The 26,280-nt window shown below is 42.1% G+C and overlaps 1 protein-coding gene across 2 annotated transcripts; it reads left to right on the forward strand.

Moving 5' to 3' along the window:
• Positions 1 to 1,211: 1,211 nt before the first annotated feature.
• GJC1 (gap junction protein gamma 1) lies at positions 1,212 to 17,253 on the forward strand. Of its 2 annotated transcripts, XM_009190822.4 has the most exons (3): positions 1,212 to 2,494; positions 4,301 to 5,550; positions 16,008 to 17,253. In XM_009190822.4, exon 2 carries the CDS (start codon positions 4,321 to 4,323, stop codon positions 5,509 to 5,511), a length of 1,191 nt encoding a protein of 396 aa, XP_009189086.1. In that variant the 5' UTR covers positions 1,212 to 2,494; positions 4,301 to 4,320; the 3' UTR covers positions 5,512 to 5,550; positions 16,008 to 17,253. The 2 variants fall into 2 exon arrangements, with proteins under 2 accessions (XP_009189086.1, XP_021784981.1); XM_021929289.2 differs by lacking the exon at positions 16,008 to 17,253 and having other exon boundaries at positions 2,006 to 2,494; positions 4,301 to 7,505.
• The last annotated feature ends 9,027 nt before the right edge of the window (positions 17,254 to 26,280 follow it).

Here is a 26,280-nt window from a genome sequence, read left to right on the forward strand (position 1 = left end):
AAAAAAAAAAAAAAAAAAAAAAAAAAAAAAAAATCAGCCGGGCGTAGTGGCTCACGCCTGTGATCCCAGCACTTTGGGAGGTGGAGGTTGCAGTGAGCTCCAAGGCAGGTGGATCATGAAGTCAGGAGATCGAGACCATCCTGGCTAACATGGTGAAACCCAGTTTCTACTAAAATATACAAAAAATTTAGCCGGGTGTGGTGGGAGGCGCCTGTAGTCCCAGCTGCTCGGGATCCTGAGGCAGGAGAATGGCATGAACCTGGGAGGCGGAGCTTGCAGTGAGCCAAGATCGTGCCACTGCACTCTAGCCTGGCTGACAAAGCGAGACTCTGTCTCAAAAAAAAAAGATACACATTTATCTTTGTGGATGGAAATATAACAGATGAGTTCGTTCTAACTAATTGTATTTTCATAATTTTGGCTTATTGGAACAAATAGAAATTTCAGGCTTTAGGGAAAATCTGAGCCTGCAGAGAATTTGTGGATGGAATCATGGAGTTCTGTGTTGGAAACCTGGCTTAAATCACCGTTTAAAGATTTTATATTATTTACTTCTTGTTTTGAGGTTCTATAACTTGTGTATTCAATGAGAAAAGAGGTGGTGAGCTCAGTTGGGAAGCAGGGCTAGACATGGGAGCTATACTGGAAATTCTATTGTGTTAGAGTCTCCCTCTTTCGCCCAGGCAGGAGTGCAGTGGTATGATCATAGCTCATTGCAGTCTTGAGCTCCCAGTTTCAAGTGATCCTCCTTCCTCAGCCTTTCAAAGTGCTGAGATTACAGGTGTGAGCCATCATGCTCAGCTGGATTCTTTTGTTTGTTTTGTTTTGTTTTGAGATGGAGTTTTGCTCTTGTTGCCCAGGCTGGAGGGCAATGGTGCGATCTCAGCTCACTGCCACCTCCACCTCCCAGGTTCAAGCGATTCTCCTCCCTCAGCCTCCCAAATAGCTGGGATTACAGGCATGCACCACCACACCTGGCTGATTTTGTATTTTTAGTTAGTAGAGACAAGGTTTCTTCATGTTGGTCAGGCTGGTCTTGAACTCCTGACTTGAGGTGATCCACCCACCTTGGCTTCCCAAAGTGCTGGGATTACAGGCATGAGCCACCACGCCTGGCCTGGATTCTTCATATGTAAATCTTTTTGCTTCTTTGTTTATTTATTTTTTTGAGGTTTCGCTGTCACCTAGGCTGAAGTGCAGTGGCACGATCACAACTCACTGCAACCTCTACCTCTTGGGCTCAAGTGATTCTTTCACGTGAGCCTCCCGAGTAGCTGGGACCACAGGTGTTCATCACCATGCTAATTTTGGTGGGGGGTGTTGTTGTTGTTGTTTGGTGAAGACTGGGTTTCACATGTTGCCCAGGCTGGTCTCAAACTCCTGAACTCAAGTGATCCCCCCTCCTTGGCCTCCCAAAGTCCTGGGATTACAGGCTTGAGCCACTGTGCTGGGCCGTGTGTGTGTGTGTGCTTGTGTGTGTGTGTAAGAGGGTGTTCTGTCTACCAGGTTGGACTGCATTGGCCACCACTGCCACCACACCCAGCTAATTTTTTTAAAATTTGGAAAGATAGGGTCTCACTATATTGCCCAGGCTTATATGCAAATCTTTATGCAGCTTCATGCCTGCACTTTTTTTTCCCCATTGGTCCTTTGGAAATTGTTCCAGTTTTTTTTCCCTGTATCTTTAAACAACAAAACAAAGCACTCTTTTAATTTACTATAAACACATAACAGTCAGGAATTGTTTTAAATTTATTTTCTCGCCTTACGGATGACATTTGGCCAGAGGTATGCAGAGTTGCCAGAGCTTGATAATGAGCATAATTCATCTTGGAAACTTTTCTGTTTTGCTGTTTAATCCAGTACAGATACAGGTGTTTTCTTTCTGTGACTTTTTGTCAGTAGTTGTATCTGTAAATCACCTCCTATGGAGACGGGTGTTCCTGTGACTGAGAGCCAGCTGTTGGGTGTTTTCGCTAAACAGCTTGCTCCTGGTTAGCTGCTTAAATCCCCCTGAGAGGCGTATTGGCTGCTTCAGGGAATACTGCAGACGGGGTGAAGGTTTTTGCAAGACCTTTAGTGACCCACTTTCAATTTGCTGCAATTCTTCTGCTTTGGCTTTTTCCTATAGGTGCCAGAGTTCATCTGCTTCATGCTTTTACTACTGACTCATCTTCCTGTTGTATATTCTTGGACTGGTGACTTAAGAATCTTTAGGTCACCTGTTATGTAGTTTCTCCTGCCACCTGTATGGGGAGGAGAAAACTGGTATTCAAACTGAAGCCTGTTTCCATCTTACTCTCATTGATTTTTATGGTACATAGAAAACTTTGTTTCTTTCTGAAAATAGCATTTTAGTGATTCATTGTTTTCTGTGGCAGGAAGCTTATGACCTGCTCTTTTCTTTTTCCTTTCCAGAGGGAATCTGGAAAAATTGCAATCAAAACATCATTTCTCTAAGAAAATTTTGGGTAACAGAAGCTCTGGACAACAGGTAAAGTGTATTTAAACTTAGGTGGTGCTGACAAATCATCTGTAATCTGCAGAAGTAAACTGGGAGAGGGAGGAAGACAAGTTAAAAGTTAAGTCTACTTTGTGTTGGGGTTCTATTGGGGATTTCCCATATATTACCTCATTTAGGTGTTTTTTACCTGGATCCTGGATGTAGATCTGGGAATCTCAGAAAGAAACTATCCTTTAAAATGCTATTTTAAGTGGATTTGCTGTTGATTGAATTTAATGTCCTCACAATTCAGTTTGGCAATCATTTTTTAATGTCTGCCATAAATAAGGTACAGAAGTATAATTTGTAGATTCTGTTATATAGTAAAGGGGTATAATATTTATTGCAAAACCATTCACTGTGGGCTTCTAAGTGAAACCAAAATCTGGTATGCTATACAGTCTAGCTAGGGAAGATCTTCCTAGTTCCCTTCGTCTTTTTAGTTCTTAATGATTGCCAGCAGTTGGTAGCTGTACCATCTTCTTAATCCCTTTTAGCACTTGTCTAAAATATAAGTTTCCTAATAAGTCACCCCTTCACAGTGGAGTCTAGCCAAGGTGTCCCCTTCATGTTCTCCGTGGTGGTTTTTCTGTGATTGGACCGAATAACTATACCTGTGTGTTTTTTTAATCTCTATCTCACAAAATTCTGAAGGTCTCATGAAATAATAGTATGTGTAAAGAACCTGGGTATGGCCAGGCATGGTGGCTCACACCTGTAATCCCAGCACTTTGAGAGGCCAAGGCAGGAGGATCACCTGTGGTCAGGAGTTCGAGACCAGCCTGGCCAACATGGTGAAACCTCATCTCTACTAAAAATACAAAAATGGTGGTGCATGCCTGTAATCCCAGCTACTCGGAGGCTGAGGCACAAGAATCACTTGAGCACAGGAGGCAGAGGTTGCAGTGAAAGAGGGAAACTGTCTCAAAAAAAAAAAAAAAAAAAAAAAGAACCGAGGTCTGAGAAATACATCTCGATAAGTAGTAGCTACAAGTTTACCTTTCAAACCAGAGGAGATATGAAAGTAATCCATACTTTCTAGGACCTTGTAGGGCCAACAGGTGTTGACTAAGGTGAATTGACCTGCCTGAAGATAGTTGAGAGTGAGATGCTGTTTATTCTTTTTTTTTTGAGATGGAGTCTTTTCTGTTCTGAAGTGATTCTCACCTCAGAGCCTCCTGAGCAGCTGGTACAGGCACACACACCACCGTGCGGGTAATTTTGTATTTTTTTTTTTTTTTTTTTTTTTGAGGGCGGAATGCAAGCATGTCGCCAGGCTGGGTGCAGTGGGCGGATCTGTGGCTCACTCATCCGCCTCCGGGGTTTCCTTGGCATTCTCCTCTCAGCCCTCCTGAGGCAGCTGGGACTACTGGCCACCACAGCTTTGATAAATTTTTTTGTATTTTTTAGTAGAGGCAGGGGTTTCACTGCTTGGTGCAGATCTCCTGACCTGTAATCCGCTGCTTCCGACTCCCAAAGTGGGGTTGCAGAAGTGAGCCACCGCCCGGCTTTGTATTTTTATAGAGACAGAGTTTCACCATGTTAGGCTAGGCTGGTCTTCTTTAACTCCTGACCTCAAAAGTAATCTGCCTTGGCTCTCGAGGCGCTGGGATTACAGGCGTGAGCCATCGCACCCAACCGAGATGCTGTTTATTCTAACATTTGTTCCACTGTGAACCTTGAAGTTAGATTTCAAGTATTCAAAGTAGTAGTTCCTAGAGATATCATAAATTAATAATTAAATTAAGATTTAATATATTTGTTGATTTTCTTTTGGTATTTTTCCACTTTTATCAGGGCATACCAATTCAATCACCATGAGTTGGAGCTTCCTGACTCGCCTGCTAGAGGAGATTCACAACCATTCCACATTTGTGGGGAAGATCTGGCTCACTGTTCTGATTGTCTTCCGGATTGTCCTAACAGCTGTAGGAGGAGAATCCATCTATTACGATGAGCAAAGCAAATTTGTGTGCAACACAGAACAGCCGGGCTGTGAGAATGTCTGCTATGATGCGTTTGCACCCCTCTCCCATGTACGCTTCTGGGTGTTCCAGATCATCCTGGTGGCAACTCCCTCTGTGATGTACCTGGGTTATGCTATCCACAAGATTGCCAAAATGGAGCACGGTGAAGCAGACAAGAAGGCGGCTCGGAGCAAGCCCTATGCAATGCGCTGGAAACAACACCGGGCTCTGGAAGAAACAGAGGAGGATAACGAAGAGGATCCTATGATGTATCCAGAGATGGAGTTAGAAAGTGATAAAGAAAATAAAGAGCAGAGCCAACCCAAACCTAAGCATGATGGCCGACGACGGATTCGGGAAGATGGGCTCATGAAAATCTATGTGCTGCAGTTGCTGGCAAGGACCGTGTTTGAGGTGGGTTTTCTGATAGGGCAGTATTTTCTATATGGCTTCCAAGTCCACCCGTTTTATGTGTGCAGCAGACTTCCTTGCCCTCATAAGATAGACTGCTTTATTTCTAGACCCACTGAAAAGACCATCTTCCTTCTGATAATGTATGGTGTTACAGGCCTTTGCCTCTTGCTTAATATTTGGGAGATGCTTCATTTAGGGTTTGGGACCATTCGAGACTCACTAAACAGTAAAAGGAGGGAACTTGAGGATCCGGGTGCTTATAATTATCCTTTCACTTGGAATACACCATCTGCTCCCCCTGGCTATAACATTGCTGTCAAACCAGATCAAATCCAGTACACCGAACTATCCAATGCTAAGATCGCCTACAAGCAAAACAAGGCCAACACAGCCCAGGAACAGCAGTATGGCAGCCATGAAGAGAACCTCCCAGCTGACCTGGAGGCTCTGCAGCGGGAGATCAGGATGGCTCAGGAACGCTTGGATCTGGCAATTCAGGCCTACAGTCACCAAAACAACCCTCATGGTCCCCGGGAGAAGAAGGCCAAAGTGGGGTCCAAAGCTGGGTCCAACAAAAGCACTGCCAGTAGCAAATCAGGGGATGGGAAGACATCCGTCTGGATTTAATCCTGGCGGGCTTAAAACCTGTGCTTTTCATAGTTTATGGTAAGCAGCAGCTCACTGAATAATGACTTCCATTGAGTAAACATTTGGCTCTGGTTATCTTCAGGGATGCTGTTGGCTCATGATCCAAGCTCAGGGGACTCTGGAGGCGGGGCTGGGCTGAGGGGGAGAAACGGAAACACAGTGTTCCTGGGCACATGTTCTTAGCAATAATACAGTTGCAGAACTTTACATTTGTGTCTTCCAGATCTGGAGAAGAACAGACATATTTAAATCATTCTTGTTGAACAGTTTTTGTATGTACAGTATTATGGTACTTTTTTTTTAGTATGAGAACTTTTTTTGTATTTGTACATTGAACTGCTGTAGTTATACTTTTATATTAAAGGGGAAAAAGTCCTTATAAGTAATGCCTATTAGGCTAGTGCTATTACTTTGTTCAGCAAATTCTACCCTGGCTTTAGAGTTTTTAATAGATGCTACACCTAATAAAAGTGCCTCTCATATTGCAGGAATGATTTCAGATGTGTAAGGAGACTGAAGAGGAGATACCAGTTTTTAGTCTTGGAAAGCAAGTTCACAGTATAAGGAGGTTGAGATCTTTCTTTTACATGAGAAATATTTGAATCTCATTCATGCAGTCAGAGTTGTAGCCAGTTTTTGAAAACCTTATTTTCAAAGGAAGTAAATGATTCACTGTAGGATTCCTTTAAATATCAAGCATCACCAGTATATGCTTTGACGGTGTGTGTATATAACTTAAAGTTCTTTCAAAAGCCTGATACAGAAATGTGTCCCCAGTTTGGTAGCAATGTGGAAAACCTGGCTTGAGATGATGTGGAGCTGTCCCTCAGAAAACAAAGCCATGCCTGGAATCCCTGATAGGATGCTTAGTTGTGAACCTGTTTGATTTGCCTTAAACCTCTATCCAGAAACCTGCCCGCTTCTCTCCCTCTGGTTAAGAAGCCAGTGGTGGATATTTTCTTTGTTAACATTAGAAATGCAAACATTCCTTTGTCAACCAAGAATACTCAAAGCTACTTGTATTGGAAATGGCAGAAGGCTTAAATCCAAATTTCTTATTTTTTATAATTTACCACAGAACTTTTGTGATTAAACATATTCTGCCAGTGGAGGTTTATACCTGAAAGGTCATGGAGTCCTCTCTGTAAATAGACCTAAAGAGAAGTGCAGTATTTATTCCTTGTAGGCATAATGTGTTTGTCACTGACAAGCATTCATGTTCATCCCACTAGTCTTTTATCGCAGTCTTTTATCGTCATTTTCAACCTTATGTTGCAGAGCTTTGCTTTCTCATCATGTTCTCATTGTCTTAAATTTTGTGAGCTTCTGAGAAAGAGCTTGGTAAAGGTTTAAAGGGGCCTTCGTTCCATCAGGGAGCATTTTATTTGTGCGTCTCACCCTTTTCTAACGAAAGCTATTGTAAGCCACCTCTGACTTGGAAATTCTGAAAGTATGAATATTTTTTATATCTTAATTGTAAAATGCCAGTTCTCCATTATTTAGATGAACACTAGAACACTGCACCCTTTGTGCAGTGTTTTTCTTTGTTTCTCCATTGCATTCCTACCCCCACCAAGAAAATAAACTTAAGGAAATTTTTTTTGAGACAGGGTCTCCCTCTTTCACCCAGGCTGGAGTGCAGCAGCATGATCTCAGCTCACTGCAGCCTCTGCCTCCCAGGCTCAAGCGATCATTCCACCTCAGCCCCCTGATTAGCTGGGACTACAGGCATGTGCCACCATACTCGGCTAATTCTTTTAAAAAAATTTTTTTTTGTAGAGATGAGGTCTCACTATGTTGCCCAGGCTGGTCTCGAACTTTTGGGTTCAAGTGATCCTCCCGCCTCAGCCTCTCAAAGTGTTAGTATTATAGGCATGAGCCACCATACCCAGCCTAGAAAATTTAGCCTTATCTTTTAGCCATTCATTTACTTTTATTTGCTTTAAAAAAAAAAAAAAAAAAACTTTAAATTTTAGCCCAGAGAAGCACCTCAGGAACTCTAAACATCTTAAGCAAAAATTAAAGGAGACTGAAGGAGAAGTTTCAGAAAGTAATACACATGTATATCATGGGTAATTAATAGACATGCACAGCTTCCTTCAAATCAAATGCTTAATAAGGAAATTCATATAATTCCAAGAAAACAGGCAAAATTTTGAATACATAAGCCTAGGTAAGATAAAGAACTACCAGTTAATTCTTACGTCAATGGAGCTTCAAGCAGGTTTTTTAATTGAAGGACAAAACATGTCCATACATTTGTGTTATCTATTCAGAGCCTGAGGGAGAAGAGAGTGGTTTTGCCAGTGGAAAGGTTGGGGATTTGAGAATGATACAGAGGGAAGGAGTCAAGCAGAAATGCCAGGAAGAACCAGGCAAAGACATTTGGCGCCAGAAGCATCCACTTAGTTTCTATGAAGAGTGCCCCTGTTGTTTCATCTTGGCCTGTTCTGATGAGAATGTTACCTTTTGTGTCTGGATAACTCCTCAGCTTCTTAAAGTACATATAAAGATACACTGTCACCTCCCCACATGCACACACTTTTAAAATCTATTTTTATTCTCTTGCTAAAGTTGTAATTATGTCAAGAATTTTCTAGCTCTAACTGCCTTCTTAGTACATATCTTTCTGCCTTTAAAGCATATGAGTTTGCCAAAGTCATTTTCCCCTAATGACATATTGTGAACTTACATTAAGAAAATGGGCCAGGCGTGGTGGCTCATGTCTGTAATCCCAGCATTTTAGGAGGCCCAGGCTGGCGGATCACCTGAGGTCAGGAGTTCAAGACCAGACTGACCAACATGGTGAAACTCCGTCTCTACTAAAAATACAAAAATTAGCCAGGCGTGCTGGGTGGACGCCTGTAATCCCACCTACTTGGGAGGTTGAGGCAGAAGAATTGCTTGAACCCAGGAGGCAGAGGTTGCAGTGAGCTGAGATCACACCATTTCACTCCAGCCTGGAAGACAGAGTGAGACTCTGTCTCAAAAAAAAAAAAGAAATGAGCCTATTCATGTCTGCCTAACCCATTGGTGGGGTCTGCATTGAATCTCTAAGAATATTGTTCTGAAACATGCAGGTGGGGTTTGTATAAAAAGCCTGTCCAACATTTAGTTCCCCACCCCATCAGAATCATACTGTTTTGAATTGCCATATAAGACATGCTCCATCATGACACTTGCTTCTACTCCAAATATAAGTTGAGTTCTTAGTCCTTCACCTGCTAGAATCAGGATACAATCAACACGATTATGTTCCTTAACACACTTTGATTTATGCAGACGTGGTGTGTCCTTTGCTCTTCATTTTTCTCTTAAGACACAGTCTTGCTCTTGTCGCCCAGGCTGGAATGCAATGGCATGATTTCAGCTCACTGCAACCTCCACCTCCTAGGTTCAAGCGATTCTCCTGCCTCAGCCTCCCGAGCAGCTAGGATTACAGGCGCCGTCATCATACCCAGCTAATTTTTTTTGTATTTTTAGTAGAGACAGGGCTTCACCATGTTGGCCAGGCTGGTCTTGAACTCCTGACCTTGTGATCTGCCCACCTCAGCTTCCCAAAGTGCTGGGATTGCAGGCGTGAGCCACCGTGCCCGGCCTGCTCTTCTTAAAACCCGTTATTCAGAAGAGATTTGTAAAAGAAATACGCTTTTTTTTTTTTTTTTTTTTTGGTTAATTCAAACTTGAGGGGAAAATTAGATAGCATTTTCCCCTAAAGAAATGTTAATGTTCATTTCTGTGGCTTTGTTTTTGCTTATTTAGTTTTGCCTGTTTCTTTATGTGTTCATTTAAAGCCACAAGTATGTTACATCATTTTAAGTCAGTTTTTCTGGGGATTTTCCTCGACTTTTATTTACTCTTGATACAAATGAACTTTGCCATCCAGAATCATTCTCAGTTTCGGACTTCCACATAATGTGTTTTTTTTTTTTTTGGAAGGACATCTGTATCTTTAAAGGGGAAAAAATCAGTATTAGGTACTTTATTAACTCATTTATTCATGATATGAAATTAGGCAGATCACTTTACTTTTCCAAAGTTCAGGAGCCATGTACCTCTCAAAAGTGTTACAAAGTGGTTAGAAAAGGCCTCTGGTAAAAGGTGTTCAAGGACCAACCATTATTGGTCACTTGTTTGAACTTGGCGCTTAAAAAAAAAGTTGGACTGTGACGCTTGGTGCTGTTTATCACAGACATCAGTAATGGTCTGAAACACTCTTTAGCAGTTTATACCAAGAATGGACTTAATTTGTTATCAGTTACACCCATGATTTACCCATTCAGCTTGTACAAGTCCATACTTCATGCTTTCTGTCTCATTTAAGAGACAGTCCACTTCTAAAAATAACATCAATAGTTGATGATACGTTTTTGGCTAGCCAGCTTTCTGTAAAAGGCAAGAATGTTAGACATGCACAGTTTCCTTCAAATCAAATGTTTAATAAGATACTTCAAGAAACGCCTTTTTAAAAATCAAAGGTTTTGGCCAGGAGTGGTGGCTCACGCCTGTAATCCCAGCACTTTGGGAGGCCAAGGCGGGCGGATCATGAGGTCAGGAGTTTGAGACCAGCCTGGCCAACATGGTGAAACCCCATCTCTACTAAAAATAACAAAAATTAGCCGGGCGTGGTGGCGGGTGCCTGTAGTCCCAGCTACTCAGGGGGCTGAGACGAGAATCGCTTGATCCCAGGAGGTGGAGCTTGCAGTGAGCCGAGATTGCATCATTGCACTTCAGCCTGGGCAACGAGTGAATCTCTCTCTCAATAACAAAGTCCTGGCATGCAGTTTGGAAATAAAATTTAAACTCATCTATATATGATAAATACGTAATAATTCACAGTCACCATCAAATGTTGGAATCATTGAATTGCATAATTGTACTCATTCCGACCACATCATGAAGAGTTTAAAGATTTGTATTTGCTGTTGTCCCTATGTAGTTCTATCGATGTTTGGTTTTGTTTTTTGGGGTTTGTTTTGAGAAAGGATCTGTTGCCTAGGCTGGAGTGCAGTGGCATAATCTCAACTCACTACAGCCTGGACCTCCTGGGCTCAAGCAGTCCTCCCACTTCAGCCTCCCAAGTAGCTGGGCTGCAAGTGCTCACCACCACACCTTGCTAATTTTTGTATTCTTTGTAGAGACAGGGATCTCTGTGTTGCCCAGGCTGGTCTCAAACTCCTGGACCCAAGCAATCCTCCCGTCACAGCCTCCCAAGGTGCTGGGATTACAGGCATGAGCCACTGTGCCCAGCCTGTTTTTAATAATGATATTAAGTGAGTTTGGTTCCTGTGTTATTAATCAATGTTAATAATCGTACTTTTTTTTTTTTTTTCTTTTAAGAAACCATGGTATTCTAAAATCCAGGAGTCCAAATAAAAGAAAGTTCTCGGCTGGTGTGGTGGCTAACGCCTGTAATCCCAGCACTTTGAGAGGCTGAGGTGGGTGGATCACTAGAGGTCAGGAGTTTGAAATAAGCCTGGCCAATATGGTAAAACCCCCTCTACTAAAAATACAGAATTTAGCTGGTCATGGAGGTGCACGTCCCAGCTACTCGGGATGTTGAGGCATGAGAATTCCTTGAACCCAGAAGGCAGAGGTTGCTGTGAGCCAAGATTGTGCTACTGCACCCCAGCCTGGGTGACAGAGTAAGACTGTCACCAAAAAAAAAAAAGGAAAAAGTGCACCAGTGCAGTTTCTGCAGAGATAAGTAATAGTTCTGGCTGGGTGTGGTGGCTCATGCCTGTAATCCCAACACTTTAGGAGGCCAAGGCAGGTGGATCACATGAGGTCAGGAGTTCGAGACCAGCCTGGCCAATGTGGCAAAACTGTCTCTACTAAAAATATAAAAATTAGGTATGGTGGCACGTGCCTGTAATCCCAGGTACTTGGGAGACTAAGGCATGAGATGAGAATCTCTTGAACCCGGGAGGTAGAGGTTGCAGTGAGCTGAGATTGCACCACTGCACTCCAGCTTGGGTGACGGAGTGAGACTCAAAAAGGTACTAGTTCTGCATTTCATATTTGGCTTGTTGAACCAGGCTATATGCTTCCAAGATTTAAAATGTTTTTCTGTATTATACTCTCAATTGTGTTTTCAAAAATATCTTACAGAAATCTCTACCTCAGGCACTAAGTGTTATGACATGGGTAGCATATTGATACCGAAAACTTAGCTAGGACTTCCAGCCTTTTAAGATAATTTAAATGTAAAATTAAACGGTTAACCAGCAATCTAATGTCATGTGGTGTGCAGTTTGGATATTGCATGAACAGCTAAGGAATCACCTGTTCTAGTGCCAAAGATCACTCATTGCTAATTTTGTTCTGTACAGCTTATGTAAAACTTTCATGGTGGAGACAGACTCTGTGCTCAGGGCCTTGTCTCTAGGAAGATTTTGTCAATTCCAAATACAGTTTTGAAGATTCTTTTGTGGTTTGTGCTTCCTTTCTCAGAATTCGAAACCAACTGAAAATCAGCTGCCAGGAAATGTCATGTTGAGGATTTTACCCTATTCATATAAAATAATACCCAAGAGCTTAGTGATATACACAGGAAACCTAATATGAAAATCTCTTCCTCATACATTTCACCTGTAAGTTGATCTTGGTGGGAATACTTGAGCAGAGAAATTTCCAACTAAAGGTTTGGGCGTAAAAGATGCCTTTTTTCAGAGCTGATTTGAAGCTCTTCTGGGACTACTGTGGCTAAATAGGTCAGCATATTTGTGGCGTCGCAATCTGGAGAATATAGGTAGCCTGGTGGGGGAGGCTGGGGTCTAAGCTCAGAAGCTGGGAATGCACCCTTGACATCCCTCGGTTCTGGAGGCCTTTCCTGGAGTGCCTTCTGCAAGGGACCCTTTGTGGCAGCAGAGTGAGCAGTGTCATTGGAAAGCCTAATCCACCTCCTGAGAAGGAAACAGCAATGCCCTTTTGTTCCTTCAGACACGGGATAGCTGACTGGTAGGTCACGAACAGCTCACCCTCAGCAGCGCAGATTGTAGACTGGTCAGCCAACCATATTTGGTAATGAACTTGTGAGCTGTTTGAAAGCTATTGGAGCAGTTAAATCACTCTGGATCTGTTAGTTTTGAAAGCAGATTCTTTGGCAGATAAATCAGTACGGAGACTAATACCTGAAAAAGATATTGGCATCAAATATGTTTTCTTTGCTACACAGAGTTTGAAAACTGTTTTTAAGGTTTTAAGGGCTTATATGATACTTTTAGGGTTTGTTTCCTTTAGATATCTCCCGTTGGAAGCAGGTTACACAGGGGCATGAACAACATGGAGGTGGAGGCAAAGTTGGGAACAGAATCCAGGTCTATACAATCCAGTATCCTTTGTTCTTCCAAGAGGAGGGTCCAGAAGCAGCTGTTAGCGGGTGCTCACAAGGGTTTGGGGGCATCTTTGCTGGGTGGACCTTGTATCTGTCTATTACAATACTTTCTCAAAATGTAACCATTGGACCATTGGACTACTTGTTAGAAGTAACAGGAATGCTATTAAAATATAGATTTTTAGGCCGAGGCGGGTGGATCATGAGTTCAGGAGATCGAGACCATCCTGGCTAACAGTGAAACCCCGTCTCTACTAAAAATGCAAAAAAATTAGCCGGCCATGGTGGTGGGCGCCTGTAGTCCCAGCTACTTGGGAGGCTGAGGCAGGAGAACGGCGTGAACCCAGGAGGGGGAGCTTATAATGAGCCGAGATTGTGCCACTGCACTCCAGCCTGGACAACAGAGCAAGACTCCGTCTCTAAATACTATATATACATGCATATATATATATAGAGAGAGAGAGAGAGAGAGTGATATAGATATATAGATTCCTAGTCTGGGCAACATAGTGAGACCCTGTCTGTACAAAAAAAAAGGAAAAAACTAGCTGGGCATGGTAGTACTCACCTGTAGTCTGAGCTCCTTGGGAGGCTGAGGCAGGAAGATCGGTTGACCGCCGAGGTGGAGGCTGCAGTGAGCCGTGGTTGCACCACTGCACGCCACCCTGGATGACAGAGCGAGAGCGAGACCCTGTCTGTCTGTCTCTCTCTCTGTATATGTGTGTGTGTGTGTGTGTGTGTGTGTGTGTGTGTCTGTCTGTGTATATTCCTTAGATCCATTGCAGACCTAAATAATCAGAACTAACAAGTTCTCTGGGCAATTCATTTTTAAAAAATCTTTTATTAGCCAGGCGTGGTGGCTCACGCCTGTAATCCCAGCACTTTGGGAGGCCAAGGCGGGCGGTTCACGAGGTCAGGAGGTCGAGACCATGGTGAAACCCCATCTCTACTAAAAATACAAAAAATTAGCCGGGCGCGGTGGTGGGCGCCTGTAAGTCCCAGCTACTCAGGAGGCTGAGGCAGGAGAATGGCGTGAACCCGGGAGGCGGAGCTTGCAGTGAGCCGAGATCGCGCCACTGCACTCCAGCCTGGGCGACAGAGCCAGACTCTATCTCAAAAAAAAAAAAAAAAAACTTTTATTAAGATATAATTTACATGGAGTAAAACTGTTGTATAGTTAGAAATGCATACAGTTAAGTAACCAAACCAGAAAGATGCAGAATAGTTGCATTACCCCCAAATTATCTGGTGATTCTTATGTACATTATAGTTTGAAAACCACTCATTTTTTAAAAATTGAAGTAGGCTGGGCATGGTGTCTCACGCCTGTAATCCCAGCACTTTGGGAGGTTGAGGTGGGCGGATCACAAGGCCAGGAGATCGAGACCATCCTGGCTAACACAGTGAAACCCTGTCTCTACTAAAAATACAAAAAAATTAGCCACGAGTGTTGGCAGGCTCCTGTAGTCCCAGCTACTGGGAAGGCTGAGGCAGGAGAATGGCGTGAACCCAGGAGGCGGAGCTTGCAGTGAGTAGAGATCACACCACTGCACTCCAGCCTGGGCAACAGAGTGAGACTCCGTCTCAAAAAAAAAAAAAAAAAATGGTTTGAAGTAGCCAAAATAAAAGGGGAAAGAGAATTGTTTTGAATTACCTCCTCTGTTCAAGAAGGTTTAGACCTGGTATAGCATGTAAGTTTCATCTCATCAGTCAGCTCAGAATGACTGCTGGCTGCCTGGAGGGGAGGCCTACGTAGAGGATCCAGGGACTCCTTTGGGTTCAGCCAAATAATCTTATCAGTGATTTTGAGGTTGGGGCAGGGTTGATGGAAGAGTGTGCCATCCCTGACTAGATGTTAAGCATATGTTTCAAAATATCTTGGATATGGGAGTGCTGGAAAGGGAAGAGGTGGTCCCTTTAAATGATACGGAAGGGGGTAAGGGAAGTGCTGCATAGAGGAGGGCATGGTTCCTGACTAGGGCTCCACCCCCACGGACCTAGGTGAGGACTGGCATTTCCTGCCCAAACGCTCCGCCCCCATCCCCTAGACCCTAGTAGGCAGACGCAGGCAGCTGGATGTCCAGAGGAACACACCAACAGGCACCGGTGCGCTGGCAGGCCACCGACCTGCAGAAGCAGAATAACATGGAGTTTGGGCTGGGCAGTCAGAGGAGAGCCCAGGCCGCCAAGCGGCCAGACTCCAGGGGAAGACCGTCTCCCTTCTGGCTCCCCCATCTGCTGAAAGCTACTTCCACTCAATAAAACCTTGCACTCATTCTCCAAGCCCACGTATGGTCCAATTCTTCCAGTATGCTAAGGCAAGAACCTTGGGATACAGAAAGCCCTCTGTCCTTGCAATAAGGCGGAGGGCTAACTGAGCTAACACAAGCCGCCTATAGACGGCTAAACTAAAAGAGCAAAACTAAAAGCACACACTGTAACATACGCCCACTGGGGCTTCAGCTATAAACATTCACCCCTAGACACTGCCTTGGGGTCAGAGCCCCACAGGCTGCCCATCTGTATGCTCCCCTAGAAGTTTGAGGTTTGAGCAGCAGGGCACTGAAGAAGTGAGCCACTCCCCCATCGCACACCCTGCAAGGGGACAAGGGAACCTTTCCTGTTTCATCATGAAATAATGAATTTAGTGGCTGGGAGGGGTGGCTCATGCCTGTAATCCCAGCACTTTAGGAGGCTGAGGCAGGTGGATCACGAGGTCAGGAGTTCCAAGACCAGCCTAGCCAAGGTGGCGAAACCCCGTCTCTACTAAAAATACAAAAATTAGCTGGGTGCAGTGGAAGGTGCCTGAAATTCCAGCTACTCGGGAGGCTGAGGCAAGAGAATTGCTTGAACCTGGGGCGGGAGGGTGGAGGTTGCAGTGGCCGAGATCGCACCACTGCACTCCAGCCTGGGTGACAGAGTGAGACTCCATCTCAAAATAAATAAATAAATAAATAAATAAATAAATAAATAAATAAATAAATAAATGAAATATGGATTTAGAACTTCTGAATCATGACTGTGACTAGGCTCATGTGAAAAGGACCATCTCACCTTGTATGTAAGCAAGAATTAGTGTCATTACTTATAAATTTCTCCTCTCTACGTGTCATTACTTATAAATTTCTCCTCCCTACAGTTAATGACATCTTGGAGGAACTTAGAAACAGGAAGTGACTCAGGATTGGGAAGCACCAGGAAAAGAGCTGCTGACATGACATGGTGACAAGCATTCTTTGTCAATTGACTTTTTCTCCCGCCCCCAGGATCCTAAGGAAATGGCACAGCATTTCCTTGCCCTGCCCTTGAGGTACTATGCCTACTCTAAGCTAGCTAGGGGCTTGTGGAAGAAAAACCTAAGGAAGACCCCTGCTCATGCCTGGAGGAAAGAACTGACGACTTCATCTTCACCCTCAGCCAAACTGCCACAAGTATCCTTGTTTGCCCGGCTCTCCTGGGGCCATCACAGAGGGCTGGGGATGCTCAGAGCCTTAAACTCCAGGCGAGGCAGAACCAAGCAGCTGTTCATAAGCGATTTCAGTGCATGTCCAGTGACCCGAACGGGACCCGACCATGGGGAAAATGATACAGAACTAGATAGCTTTCTTTAAATTTTATTTTTAGTTTGTGTACTCCTATGGAAGTGTAATTTTATCTTTGTGCTGGAAACACTGAAAAGCACTGACAGGGAGCTCCTTTGGCCTGGCCCATTTTTTCTGAAAGCGCGTTGCAGCTGTGGCTTCTGCCCAGCAGGCAGAGACTGATGTTACATCCTGTACCCAGCTGCTGCTGGGAGAAGGGACAGACTCAGCCTCTGACTGCAGGGGGATCTGCAGGAAGATCGGGGAACCTGAAGACACTTTTAACTGCAAAAGCCCTGGAAATAGTAAGTGCAAACTGTCCAGTGGATTGTTGACTTCACATTCAAACCATCGGGAAGTGATTGAGACTGGAAGCGTCGACAAGGATCCGCAGGGTCTGGGACCAGAGACCAGCTTGTGATCCTGCTGTGGAGTGCTAGGGGTCTGCTCTGGGGAGGGGAATTTGGTCTAGAAGAGACATGGTATAAGGTGGGGACTGTTACAGTCATGCAACACTTAACATCAGGTGATTCTGTCATTGTACAAATATCATAGAGTGAACTCACACAAATTTACACAGCATAGCCTGCTACACCCGTAGGCTCTGTAGTATAACCTATTGCTCCTAGGCTGCAAACCCATGCAGTATGTTTCTTTATTGAATGCTGTAGACAATGGCACCACAATGGTATTTGCATATCTAGACATATCTGAACAAAAGGTACAGTGAAAGATAAAATATATACAGTATAAAATATTTTTTTAAAAGGCTGGGCATGGTGGCACACTCCTATAATCCCAGCACTTTGGGAGGCTGAGGCAGGAGGATCACTTGATCCCAGGAGTTCGAGACCAGCCTGGGCAACATGGCAAAAACCCATCTTGACAAAAAATACAAAAAGTAGCCGGGCATGGTGGTGGGCGCCTGTAATCCCAGCTACTCAGGAGACTGAGGCATGAGAATTACTTTAACCCGGGAGGCAGAGGTTGCAGTGAGCCGGGATGGCACCACTGCACTCCAGCCTGGGTGACAGAGTGAGACACCATCTCAAACAAAAAAGAAAAGAAAATGTGGTCCATTGGCCCGGCACGGTGGCTCACGCCTGTAATCCCAGCACTTTGGGAGGCCAAGGCGGGTGGATCATGAGGTCAGGATATCGATACCATCCCGGCTAACACTGTGAAACCCCGTCTCTACTAAAAATACCAAAAAAAAAAAAAAATTAGCTGGGCATGGTAGTGGGCACCTGTAGTCCCAGCTACTCGGGAGGCTGAGGCAGGAGAATGGTGTGAACCCGGGAGGCGGAGCTTGCAGTGAGCCGAGATTGCGTCACTGCACTCCAGCCTGGGCGACAGAGCGAGACTCCATCTCAAAAAAGAAAGAAAGAAAGAAAGAAAATGTGGTCCATCCATACAATAGAAAGTTATTCAGCCTTGAAAGAAGGAAATCCTGACATCTGCTACAACATGAATGAGACTTGAAGACATTATACTGAGTGGATTAAGCCAGCCACAAAAAGACAGATACTGTGTGACCACTTATATGAGACTCAGAATAGTCAAAATCACGAAAACAACATAGAGTGGTGGTGGTCAGGGGCTGGAGGGAGTGGGGAACAGGCAGTTGTCAATGGGTGTAGAGTTTTAGTTTTGCAAGATGAAAAACTTCTAGGGATCTACTATACAACCATGTGCATATAGTTAATACCACTGAACTATACTTTTTTTTTTTCTTTTTTTTTCTTTTTTTTTTTTTTTTTGTTTTTGGAGACGGAGTCTCGCTCTGTCGCCCAGGCTGGAGTGCAGTGGCCGGATCTCAGCTCACTGCAAGCTCCGCCTCCCGGGTCTACGCCATTCTCCTGCCTCAGCCTCCCGAGTAGCTGGGACTACAGGCGCCCGCCACCTCGCCCGGCTAGTTTTTTGTATTTTTTTAGTAGAGACGGGGTTTCACTGTGTTAGCCAGGATGGTCTCGATCTCCTGACCTCGTAATGTTTCATTTTTTGTTTCTTAAGCTTCCAATTTCTTCTGAAGTGCTTTTTGATTTTTATGTAGACTGGCTTTTATAGAGCATCCCAGCCCATTAAAGCATTTTTCCTTCATATTAAACTGTCCAGTTACACTTTATTTATTTAGTCGTTCATCAAATAGTAACAGCATAGTGTTAGGACATAGCAGTGGAAAGACAGACAAGCCCCTGCTGTCCCCACCTCTGGTGCAGTTACATTTTATGGAAAAGGAAGACAGACAACTAAGAAGTGAACAAATTAAATAATTTCAGAGTGATACACATGCTATGAAAATAAAACAGTATGATATAAACTAAAGACTATTTTATATTAAATGGATAAGGAAAGTCTCTCTGAGATCGTCCCCTCTGAGTCGAATGACAAGAAGCAACAAGTCATTGGAAGACCTGGAAGGAGAACATTGCAAGATGACAGAAGAGCCAGTATGAAGGCAGTAAACTGGGTGCTTGACTAAAAGCCAAAAGGAGAAACAGAAAGAGGTTGCTGTGGCTGAATCACCATGAAAGAGGAGGGGAGGAAGAGATGAGGCCAGTCAGCTGGGTAGGGCCAGTTCAAGAAGGTGGAGCCTTGCAGGTACTGTTAAGATATCTAGATTTTCTTCTGAATGCAAGGGGAAGCCATTGGAGAGTTTGCAGAGAGGCCATTTTGGAGGCTTTAGCGATTGCTCCAGTGAGAAATGATGACGGTTTGGACCAAGGTGGTATTAATGGAATTCTTAAGATTAATGGGATTCTGAATCTTTAGATTTTTATCAGGGATAGTCATTTTCCCCTGAGTCTTCAAATGCTATATTTACTCACTACCAATGAGATTTTTTTTTCTTAACTATTAGTCTAGAAGTTGGGAAAGTTATGAAAGGCTGCATTTTGAAGAGCTTATGTTTCACTGTACTTGAGGGAATAAATTACTGCATTTCCTTGACTCTGAGATGCCATTTATTGAAGATGAGCCATTATTTTATGTACTACTAAGAAAAAATGTTACCAGTTAAACTATAGTACAAGGCTTGCTGATTATACAAAAATTTTGTTTCACACTTACTGAAAGGATCCTTTTAGCATTATTTAGACGTAGATTTATTTTTCACATTTCTGTTTTCACTTTTCTCCACATGCACTACATTTTAATTGCAAAGCTAAAGTCCACTGTAATCTTTTTGGAGACATTAGCAATGCCAATTAAAATCAGCATGTGTGATATCAATAATGCACATAACTCAATTGAAGTGGCTATGAAAATATGTAAATCTATTTCTGCATTCATGCATTTAAAGGCAATGATAGCCCATGCTAACTGCCCCAACTGACCAACAAGGATTGGAAAACATTTTTATTTGTAAGACACATCCTGATTTTGAAGATGTTAAAATGTAACTAAAATATGCATCTTATGATTGATGATGCAGTCGTAGTAGAAAATTTTCTTAATAAACAGAAATACAAATAGGGCTGGGATTGAGTCTCTTGATTTATTGCTGCTTCACTCTGCAATTTATCTTTCCAATAATCATAAAACTTGCATCTACCAAAAATTTCAAAAACACACCCACCCACAGACATAGTTACATCATATTATGTACATACTTGCACACATATGTTCACATAATAATTTAAAGTGTTCTAAAAATGTGAGGATAGATTGAAAAAATAAATTTCCTAGCCGGGCATGGTGACTCACACTTGTAATCCCAGCACTTTGGGAGGCTGAGGCGGGTGGATTGCCTGAGGACAGTAGTTTGAGACCAGCCTGGCCAACATAGTGAAACCTCATCTCTACTAAAAATACAAAAAAATAGCTGGGCATCATGGTGGGCTAGCTGTAATCTCAGCTACTAGGGAGGCTGAGGCACGAGAATCACTTGAACCCAGGACACAGAGGTTGTAGTGAGCTGAGATCACGCCATTACACTCCAGCCTGGGCGACAGAGCAAGACTTCAACTCAAAAAAAAAAAAGAAAGAAAAAAGAAATTTCCCTTCTTCCTCTCTTAGTGTAATAGCCAGTTGAGCCCCCACTTCAATGTTTCACTCCATCATTTATCTGCTCTGGCTCCCAGGGCAGTTTTCTCTCTGGGATTGAGAGGATTATGGTTAAAATTTTGTTTATTAAGAAACAATTCTTTCACTAGGAGCCCAAGCAAGATTTTTGTTTGCTTGTTTTAAGGGAGCTTCCTCCAAAAAATGCTAGACATAATAAGAAGAAAGTTTTCCTTGATAGCTAAAGAGAAGTTCACTGAAAAAAGGAGTCCCATCTGCTGTCAGCACAAAGCTCTTTAATGTATATGGGAACATTGTTGTAAATTAAATTACATCCCTGAAAAAGATACGTTCAAATCCTGACCACCGTATCTGTGACCATGGCCTATTTTGGAAGTAGTGTCTGCAGATGTAATAAAGTTAAGATGAGGCCATACTAGATTAAGGCGGATCTTGATTCAACGACTCCTGCCGTTGAATTTGGCCACAGAACCAGGGAGAAGGCCATGTGACTAGAGAGGCAGAGAAAGGAGTGAGGCATCTACTAATCAAGGAGCACAAAGGATGGTGGGCACCCACCAGAAGCCAAAAGTCAAGGAAGGATTTGCCCAGAACCTTCAGAGGAAGCATGTCCCTACTGAAACCTTGATTTTGGATTTCTAGCCCTCAAAACTATGAGACAACAATTTTCTGTTGTTTTAAGCCATCTGAATTTGTGGTAGTTTGTTAAGGCAGCCCTAGGAAATTAATACAGACTGTAAAGAAAGCTCTTTGCACCCAGGTGAGAAGCCCAGCTGGAGCTCTGGTAGCACGGACCGGACCGCAGCCCTTCCCATGTGGTCCAGAGGAGTTGGCAGCCATTGAGGGCAGTCACCCTAGAGGAGCAAAGCTACTACACGCACCAGAGCACAAGACTTGCAGAATGACGGGAGGCCGCTTTAATTACGTGATGGGTGACTTGCTACTCCTCTCCCTTCAGAACTGACCTGAAACGGCTTCTCCCCAAAGACAACTTCATGAACTACCTAATCTGAGTTATATTCCCCACTTTCTGAATTACTGGCCATTTTTGCACCTGACTTTTTACTTAGGGAGTTCGAAATTGTAACTTTTTTTTCTTTTTCCTCTTCTAGACTGAACTCCATGAGAGTCTGATCCACTATTGATCTCTAACACAAAGAAAAATGTCTGATAATTACCTGTACTCACAAGGTATTTCTTGAGTGAATGAAGGCACCCATCCTTTTGGGAGGATCTATCTGGAAGAGACAAAAGGAAGGATCACTCTTTAGCCCTGTGTCTTGACAGGTAAAGTTCTGTTAGTTCACAATATAATGGAGCCTGGAGAATATGCTGATCAGGTCCTGACTGCTTGGACCATTCCTGAAGTCCCTGGAGTTCACACTAATCTGACCCAAATCCTTTAGAAAGACACATCCAAAGTGGATCGTGTTTAGCAGTAGGTGCTAAGGGGAGACAGAACAGTGCCACGGAATGCCACAAAAAAAGGAAAATCTTTTGGGAACTAAAACATTTGGTACTATAATAATTATCTTCAACTGTAAAAGGCATAAGTGTAGAGAATACAGTTGTTGCGATATTTTTTTCCTGTTTCCTCGGAGGGCAAAACAGATATCAATGAGTAGAATTTATAAGAAAGCAAAATTTGGAGGAATTTTCAAGCAGCTAGGTGTACGGAGCTAATAAAGTTTGTATCATTAGTTATATTTCAGTTGCAGCTAAATAGTCTTTTATCAAAGGTAATATTTTAAAAAGATACAAATATCTAATGAGAGTGAGATGGAGATTAGTTGGATTAAATAGTTGCAGAAATCCCTTCCAATCATGCAAATTTATGCCTGTACGAAACAGGATACATAAAGCTTAAGTATATTTAGGTTATTTTACTTAAAAGTACGAATAAAATCTGAGTGAGGTTTTTTTTTGTTGGTTTTTTGTTGTTTTTTTTACTTTTTTCACATTGTTTTCAAACTATTGGGAGTTTAGTATTAGCATTTTTTTTTAGTACTTTTCTATACCTCCACTTATAAAATTTGGTTACTTGCCTCTGCTAACACAATTTTAATAGAGTTCTTTTGCACCGTGCTGCTTTATTGTCAAACATATTATGAGATACTTACAAAGCACAAAGTGCTTCAGGTTCATTTTAGAGGACACATTGAGGTCAGGAAGTAATCCACTTAATAAATGAAGCCTCACTGTAGTTTAATGACTTACAAACGTGGCTTAGCAAGTCTTAAGTGGGGCAGGGATTACAGTCTGTGTCTGCAGATCTGCTCCGCAACACAACCATTCTTTGCTTGGAGAGGAGGGAGTTTGGTTTCCTGACTTGCCAATTTCAGGAGCTTACCACAATGATAAAGTATCAGGGAAGAATGGCAGGAAATTTTAATTTATCCATTTTAAGAGAGCGCATCTGGAGGATACTGAAAGTAAATCTGTCACTTGGCAAAATAAGGAAATCAAGATGTTCTGAAAAATGATGACATTTCATCTAATACAAACCAAAATTACAGAATAAAAATGATGAATGTCTTAATTATCTTGAAATGGAGAACACAGTGAATTGTAGGAAAATAATAGATTGAAGCCACATTCTTGTCTACATCCACATTGTATTTCTTGGATGACGTACCATTTATATAACCACACATTGGTTGCTGGAGACAGCATTCTAGAAATAGGTTTAATATTACTTGGAATTTTGACATCTAAGATTGGCTACAAACACAAATCATCATTGGGCTTTCTCATGTCTCAATTTCCATTTAATTGGGAAGGGACTTAAATCATCTTCACCAAGCTGTGACTGCAATTGAATATATAAGTAATTGTATGGCATATGAGGTGCACAGTGCTTTATTAATGGGGAGAGAAAATGGGGGTAGGCAATGGAGGGTCATGGAAATAAAATTTGTAAAAAGCCATCCGCAAAGTTTACACTTATCAAAAATTTGATTCATGGATCATATCCTGGAGGGTTTTTTTCCAAACAAAAGTTCCCCTGGTTATTTACTGATTTGGCTTTTTTTAAGTGCTGTCAATGTGGAATCACGTCCCTAACAGAGACAGCCCCTCAGTGCTGCCCTGAACAGCCACCAGGAAACAATTATGATGCCACTCCTACCCATCAGCTAACCCATGGCATCCTTATCTGATTAGTACATTTCAAACAAAATCAAACCTTGGTAATTCCGTCAAAATGATTTATCACATAGAAATGATACTGAACCTACATGAGGTATTTTCATTGTCCCACAGCAATGCAGGTCTGCAGCAGTTACCACAGCTTTCTAGTAATGATCACAGCAGGCCCATGTCAGTGGTACACAAAAGGTTATTTTGTTGTCAATTGCTAAGTGAGTTTCTTAGCTACTTATGATTCTCTAGGGCCGCACAGTAAATCTTGGGGGTTGAAGCCATAGCTGATAAGACTGCTGAGTCATATTTGTGTTTATTTCAAAAGCAATTATAATGATTTATGCTTAGGAAGAAAATATAATAAAGGGAGACTCTCCCAGTTCTCCATCTCCTCACAACCATAAATTTTAATTGCCTGTTTTTTTAATTCAAAATGCAATCAAAGAACCTACGTATTTTCTCAAAGCTGAGGGCACATATCAGAATCTAAAATAACATGTTAAAATATTTGCCGAGGCAGATCTTTGTTCTAAATACACAATTCAATAATATGATTAGGTCAAGTTAATTAGCTAACCAGGAGCTCAGAAACAAAACCTTTAGTTGTCAAGTAGATTCTTCTTATGTGAATTCTAAGCCATTGGAGCTATTTAAATTTTTGTTTAGAAATTCAGAATGGTTATTTTAAAGCTTCCACTTTGCTTGAGCCATTTATACTTGGGATAGCAGAGAAATATTAAAATCATATTTTAAAAATATGGTTGATTCATTTAGAGAATAATTATTGAGTGATAGATATTTTACAGAAATTTTTCTCCTCATAGTATTAACAATGAAAATGTAAACACTTTTGGGGTACTCACAATCTAGATACAACAGACATGAGAAATTCTAGAATAGAGGTCTGTCCATTGTCCCACAGGAGCATAGCATTATAAATGAAATAGAAAAGTGTTGAATATAGGCTGCAAATGGAAGGAACTAACCCTAAGCCTCCATTTGGAGCAAAGGTACCTCTATGTACACCCTATTCCAAGAACTCTTAGTGTTCATTGGTCTAACTCCTGGGTATTAGAAATTAGAAAAAAAGGAAAAAAACATTGCATTAAAATTCAAAAACTAAGAATATTTCTCAGCTTAGTTTTGAAAACAGAAAGATGATATTTTGAAAAGTTAAAGCAAAAAGCACCATAAATTTTGAAACAATAAGAGGAAGATTTTGGAACATTTACCTAGACAATTTGGAAGAGTTAATCTGTTTTTGAAAAAAGTGATTTTAGCTATTCAACAGTAAAAATACTTATTGTTCTCAGTCCTCTGGAAAATACAAACTTATGACATAGTTTTTCAGTGCATAGAACGTATTATCTCACTGAATTCTGATGACAGCACAGAATGCAAGGAAAGTGATGTATCACTCAGCTCTAAACTGTTGACTAAGATGTCTGGCTTTATCTCTTTTCTTTCAAAAAAAAATCATATTACAATGATATAACAAATACTCAGCAATCCTGTCAAACCGTGAAATGTGTCCTCAGCACATGAGAACAGAAAGATGTTTCTGATGAGAGTGAACTGATGGAGAAAGGCAACAGTGCTGAATCATTAAGTAATCCTAAATCTAAAGGCAATGGGGCCTAAAAGAGTAGTTTTCTTGTTGGCTGGGCCAATGTTTCCAGAAGCTGACTCTCAGCAACTGGACTTCAGCTAAAACCACATTTAGAGCCAATACAATGGGAGCCCGGGAATAGGGAATTAGGATTGCGCCCCAGGGGACTTCGTGCAGCCATAAGGACACTGGGAAGAGAGAAACAGGATTGTGCCTCAGGGGACTTAGTGCAGCCATAAGGACATAAAGGTCCTGCACTTAGAAAATACATAACAAGTATTCCCTGAAAGAAAGCTAACCTGGCCATGCTTTTGCTACATGCACACACATGTACACACATGCACACATATAGACAAGGAGTGAAGTCTCTTGTTGAATCTGTGTTCATTTCCAGGAAAACATAAACTTTCCTTTGAATATTGAAATGTTCTGCTGCCAACAGCAGTCCAAAATATCAACTATAGGTAGAAAAGACTAATGAATATTCAGCAATCGTTTCAGCAAATGCAGTGACATGAAAGAAGGCTAACAAAATCCATAAACAAAAGAACTAATGCCCTAAAGCAACCAAGGAGCATTTGAAAGTCAGCAAAACCAGTAACTTCTGAAAGATTCAAAAGGTTAATTCATCCATTAAGAATAAGGCTGCTAAGAGAAAGAAATTATTAAAATGATCAATAAGTGGGAAGAATAGAAAATGAAACACAGTTGAAAAATCAACCCTAGATATTGCCCCAGAATGTTATGCAAATAAATAGAAAAAAAAAGAGCTAAATCATCATAAATATGAAAGAACAGTTAGAAGATGATGCATGGAGTATAGGTCTAAGAATTCCAATGTCCATCAACCAGGTGCTTCTATGAAGGGATTGGGAGGAAAGGGAGAGAGATAGGGGAGAGGGAGAGGGAGAGGAAGACGGGAGAGGGAGAGAGAGAGAGGGAGAGAAAGCAAAAGAGAGAGAGAGGGAGAGGGAAGAAAGAAAGAAAAAGAAAGAAAGAAAGAGAGAGAGAGAGAGAGAGAAAGAAAGAAAGAAAGAAAGAAAGAAAGAAAGAAAGAA

This window comes from Papio anubis, unplaced genomic scaffold (assembly GCF_008728515.1).
Source record: "Papio anubis isolate 15944 unplaced genomic scaffold, Panubis1.0 scaffold1078, whole genome shotgun sequence".
NCBI classification, from domain to species: domain Eukaryota; kingdom Metazoa; phylum Chordata; class Mammalia; order Primates; family Cercopithecidae; genus Papio; species Papio anubis.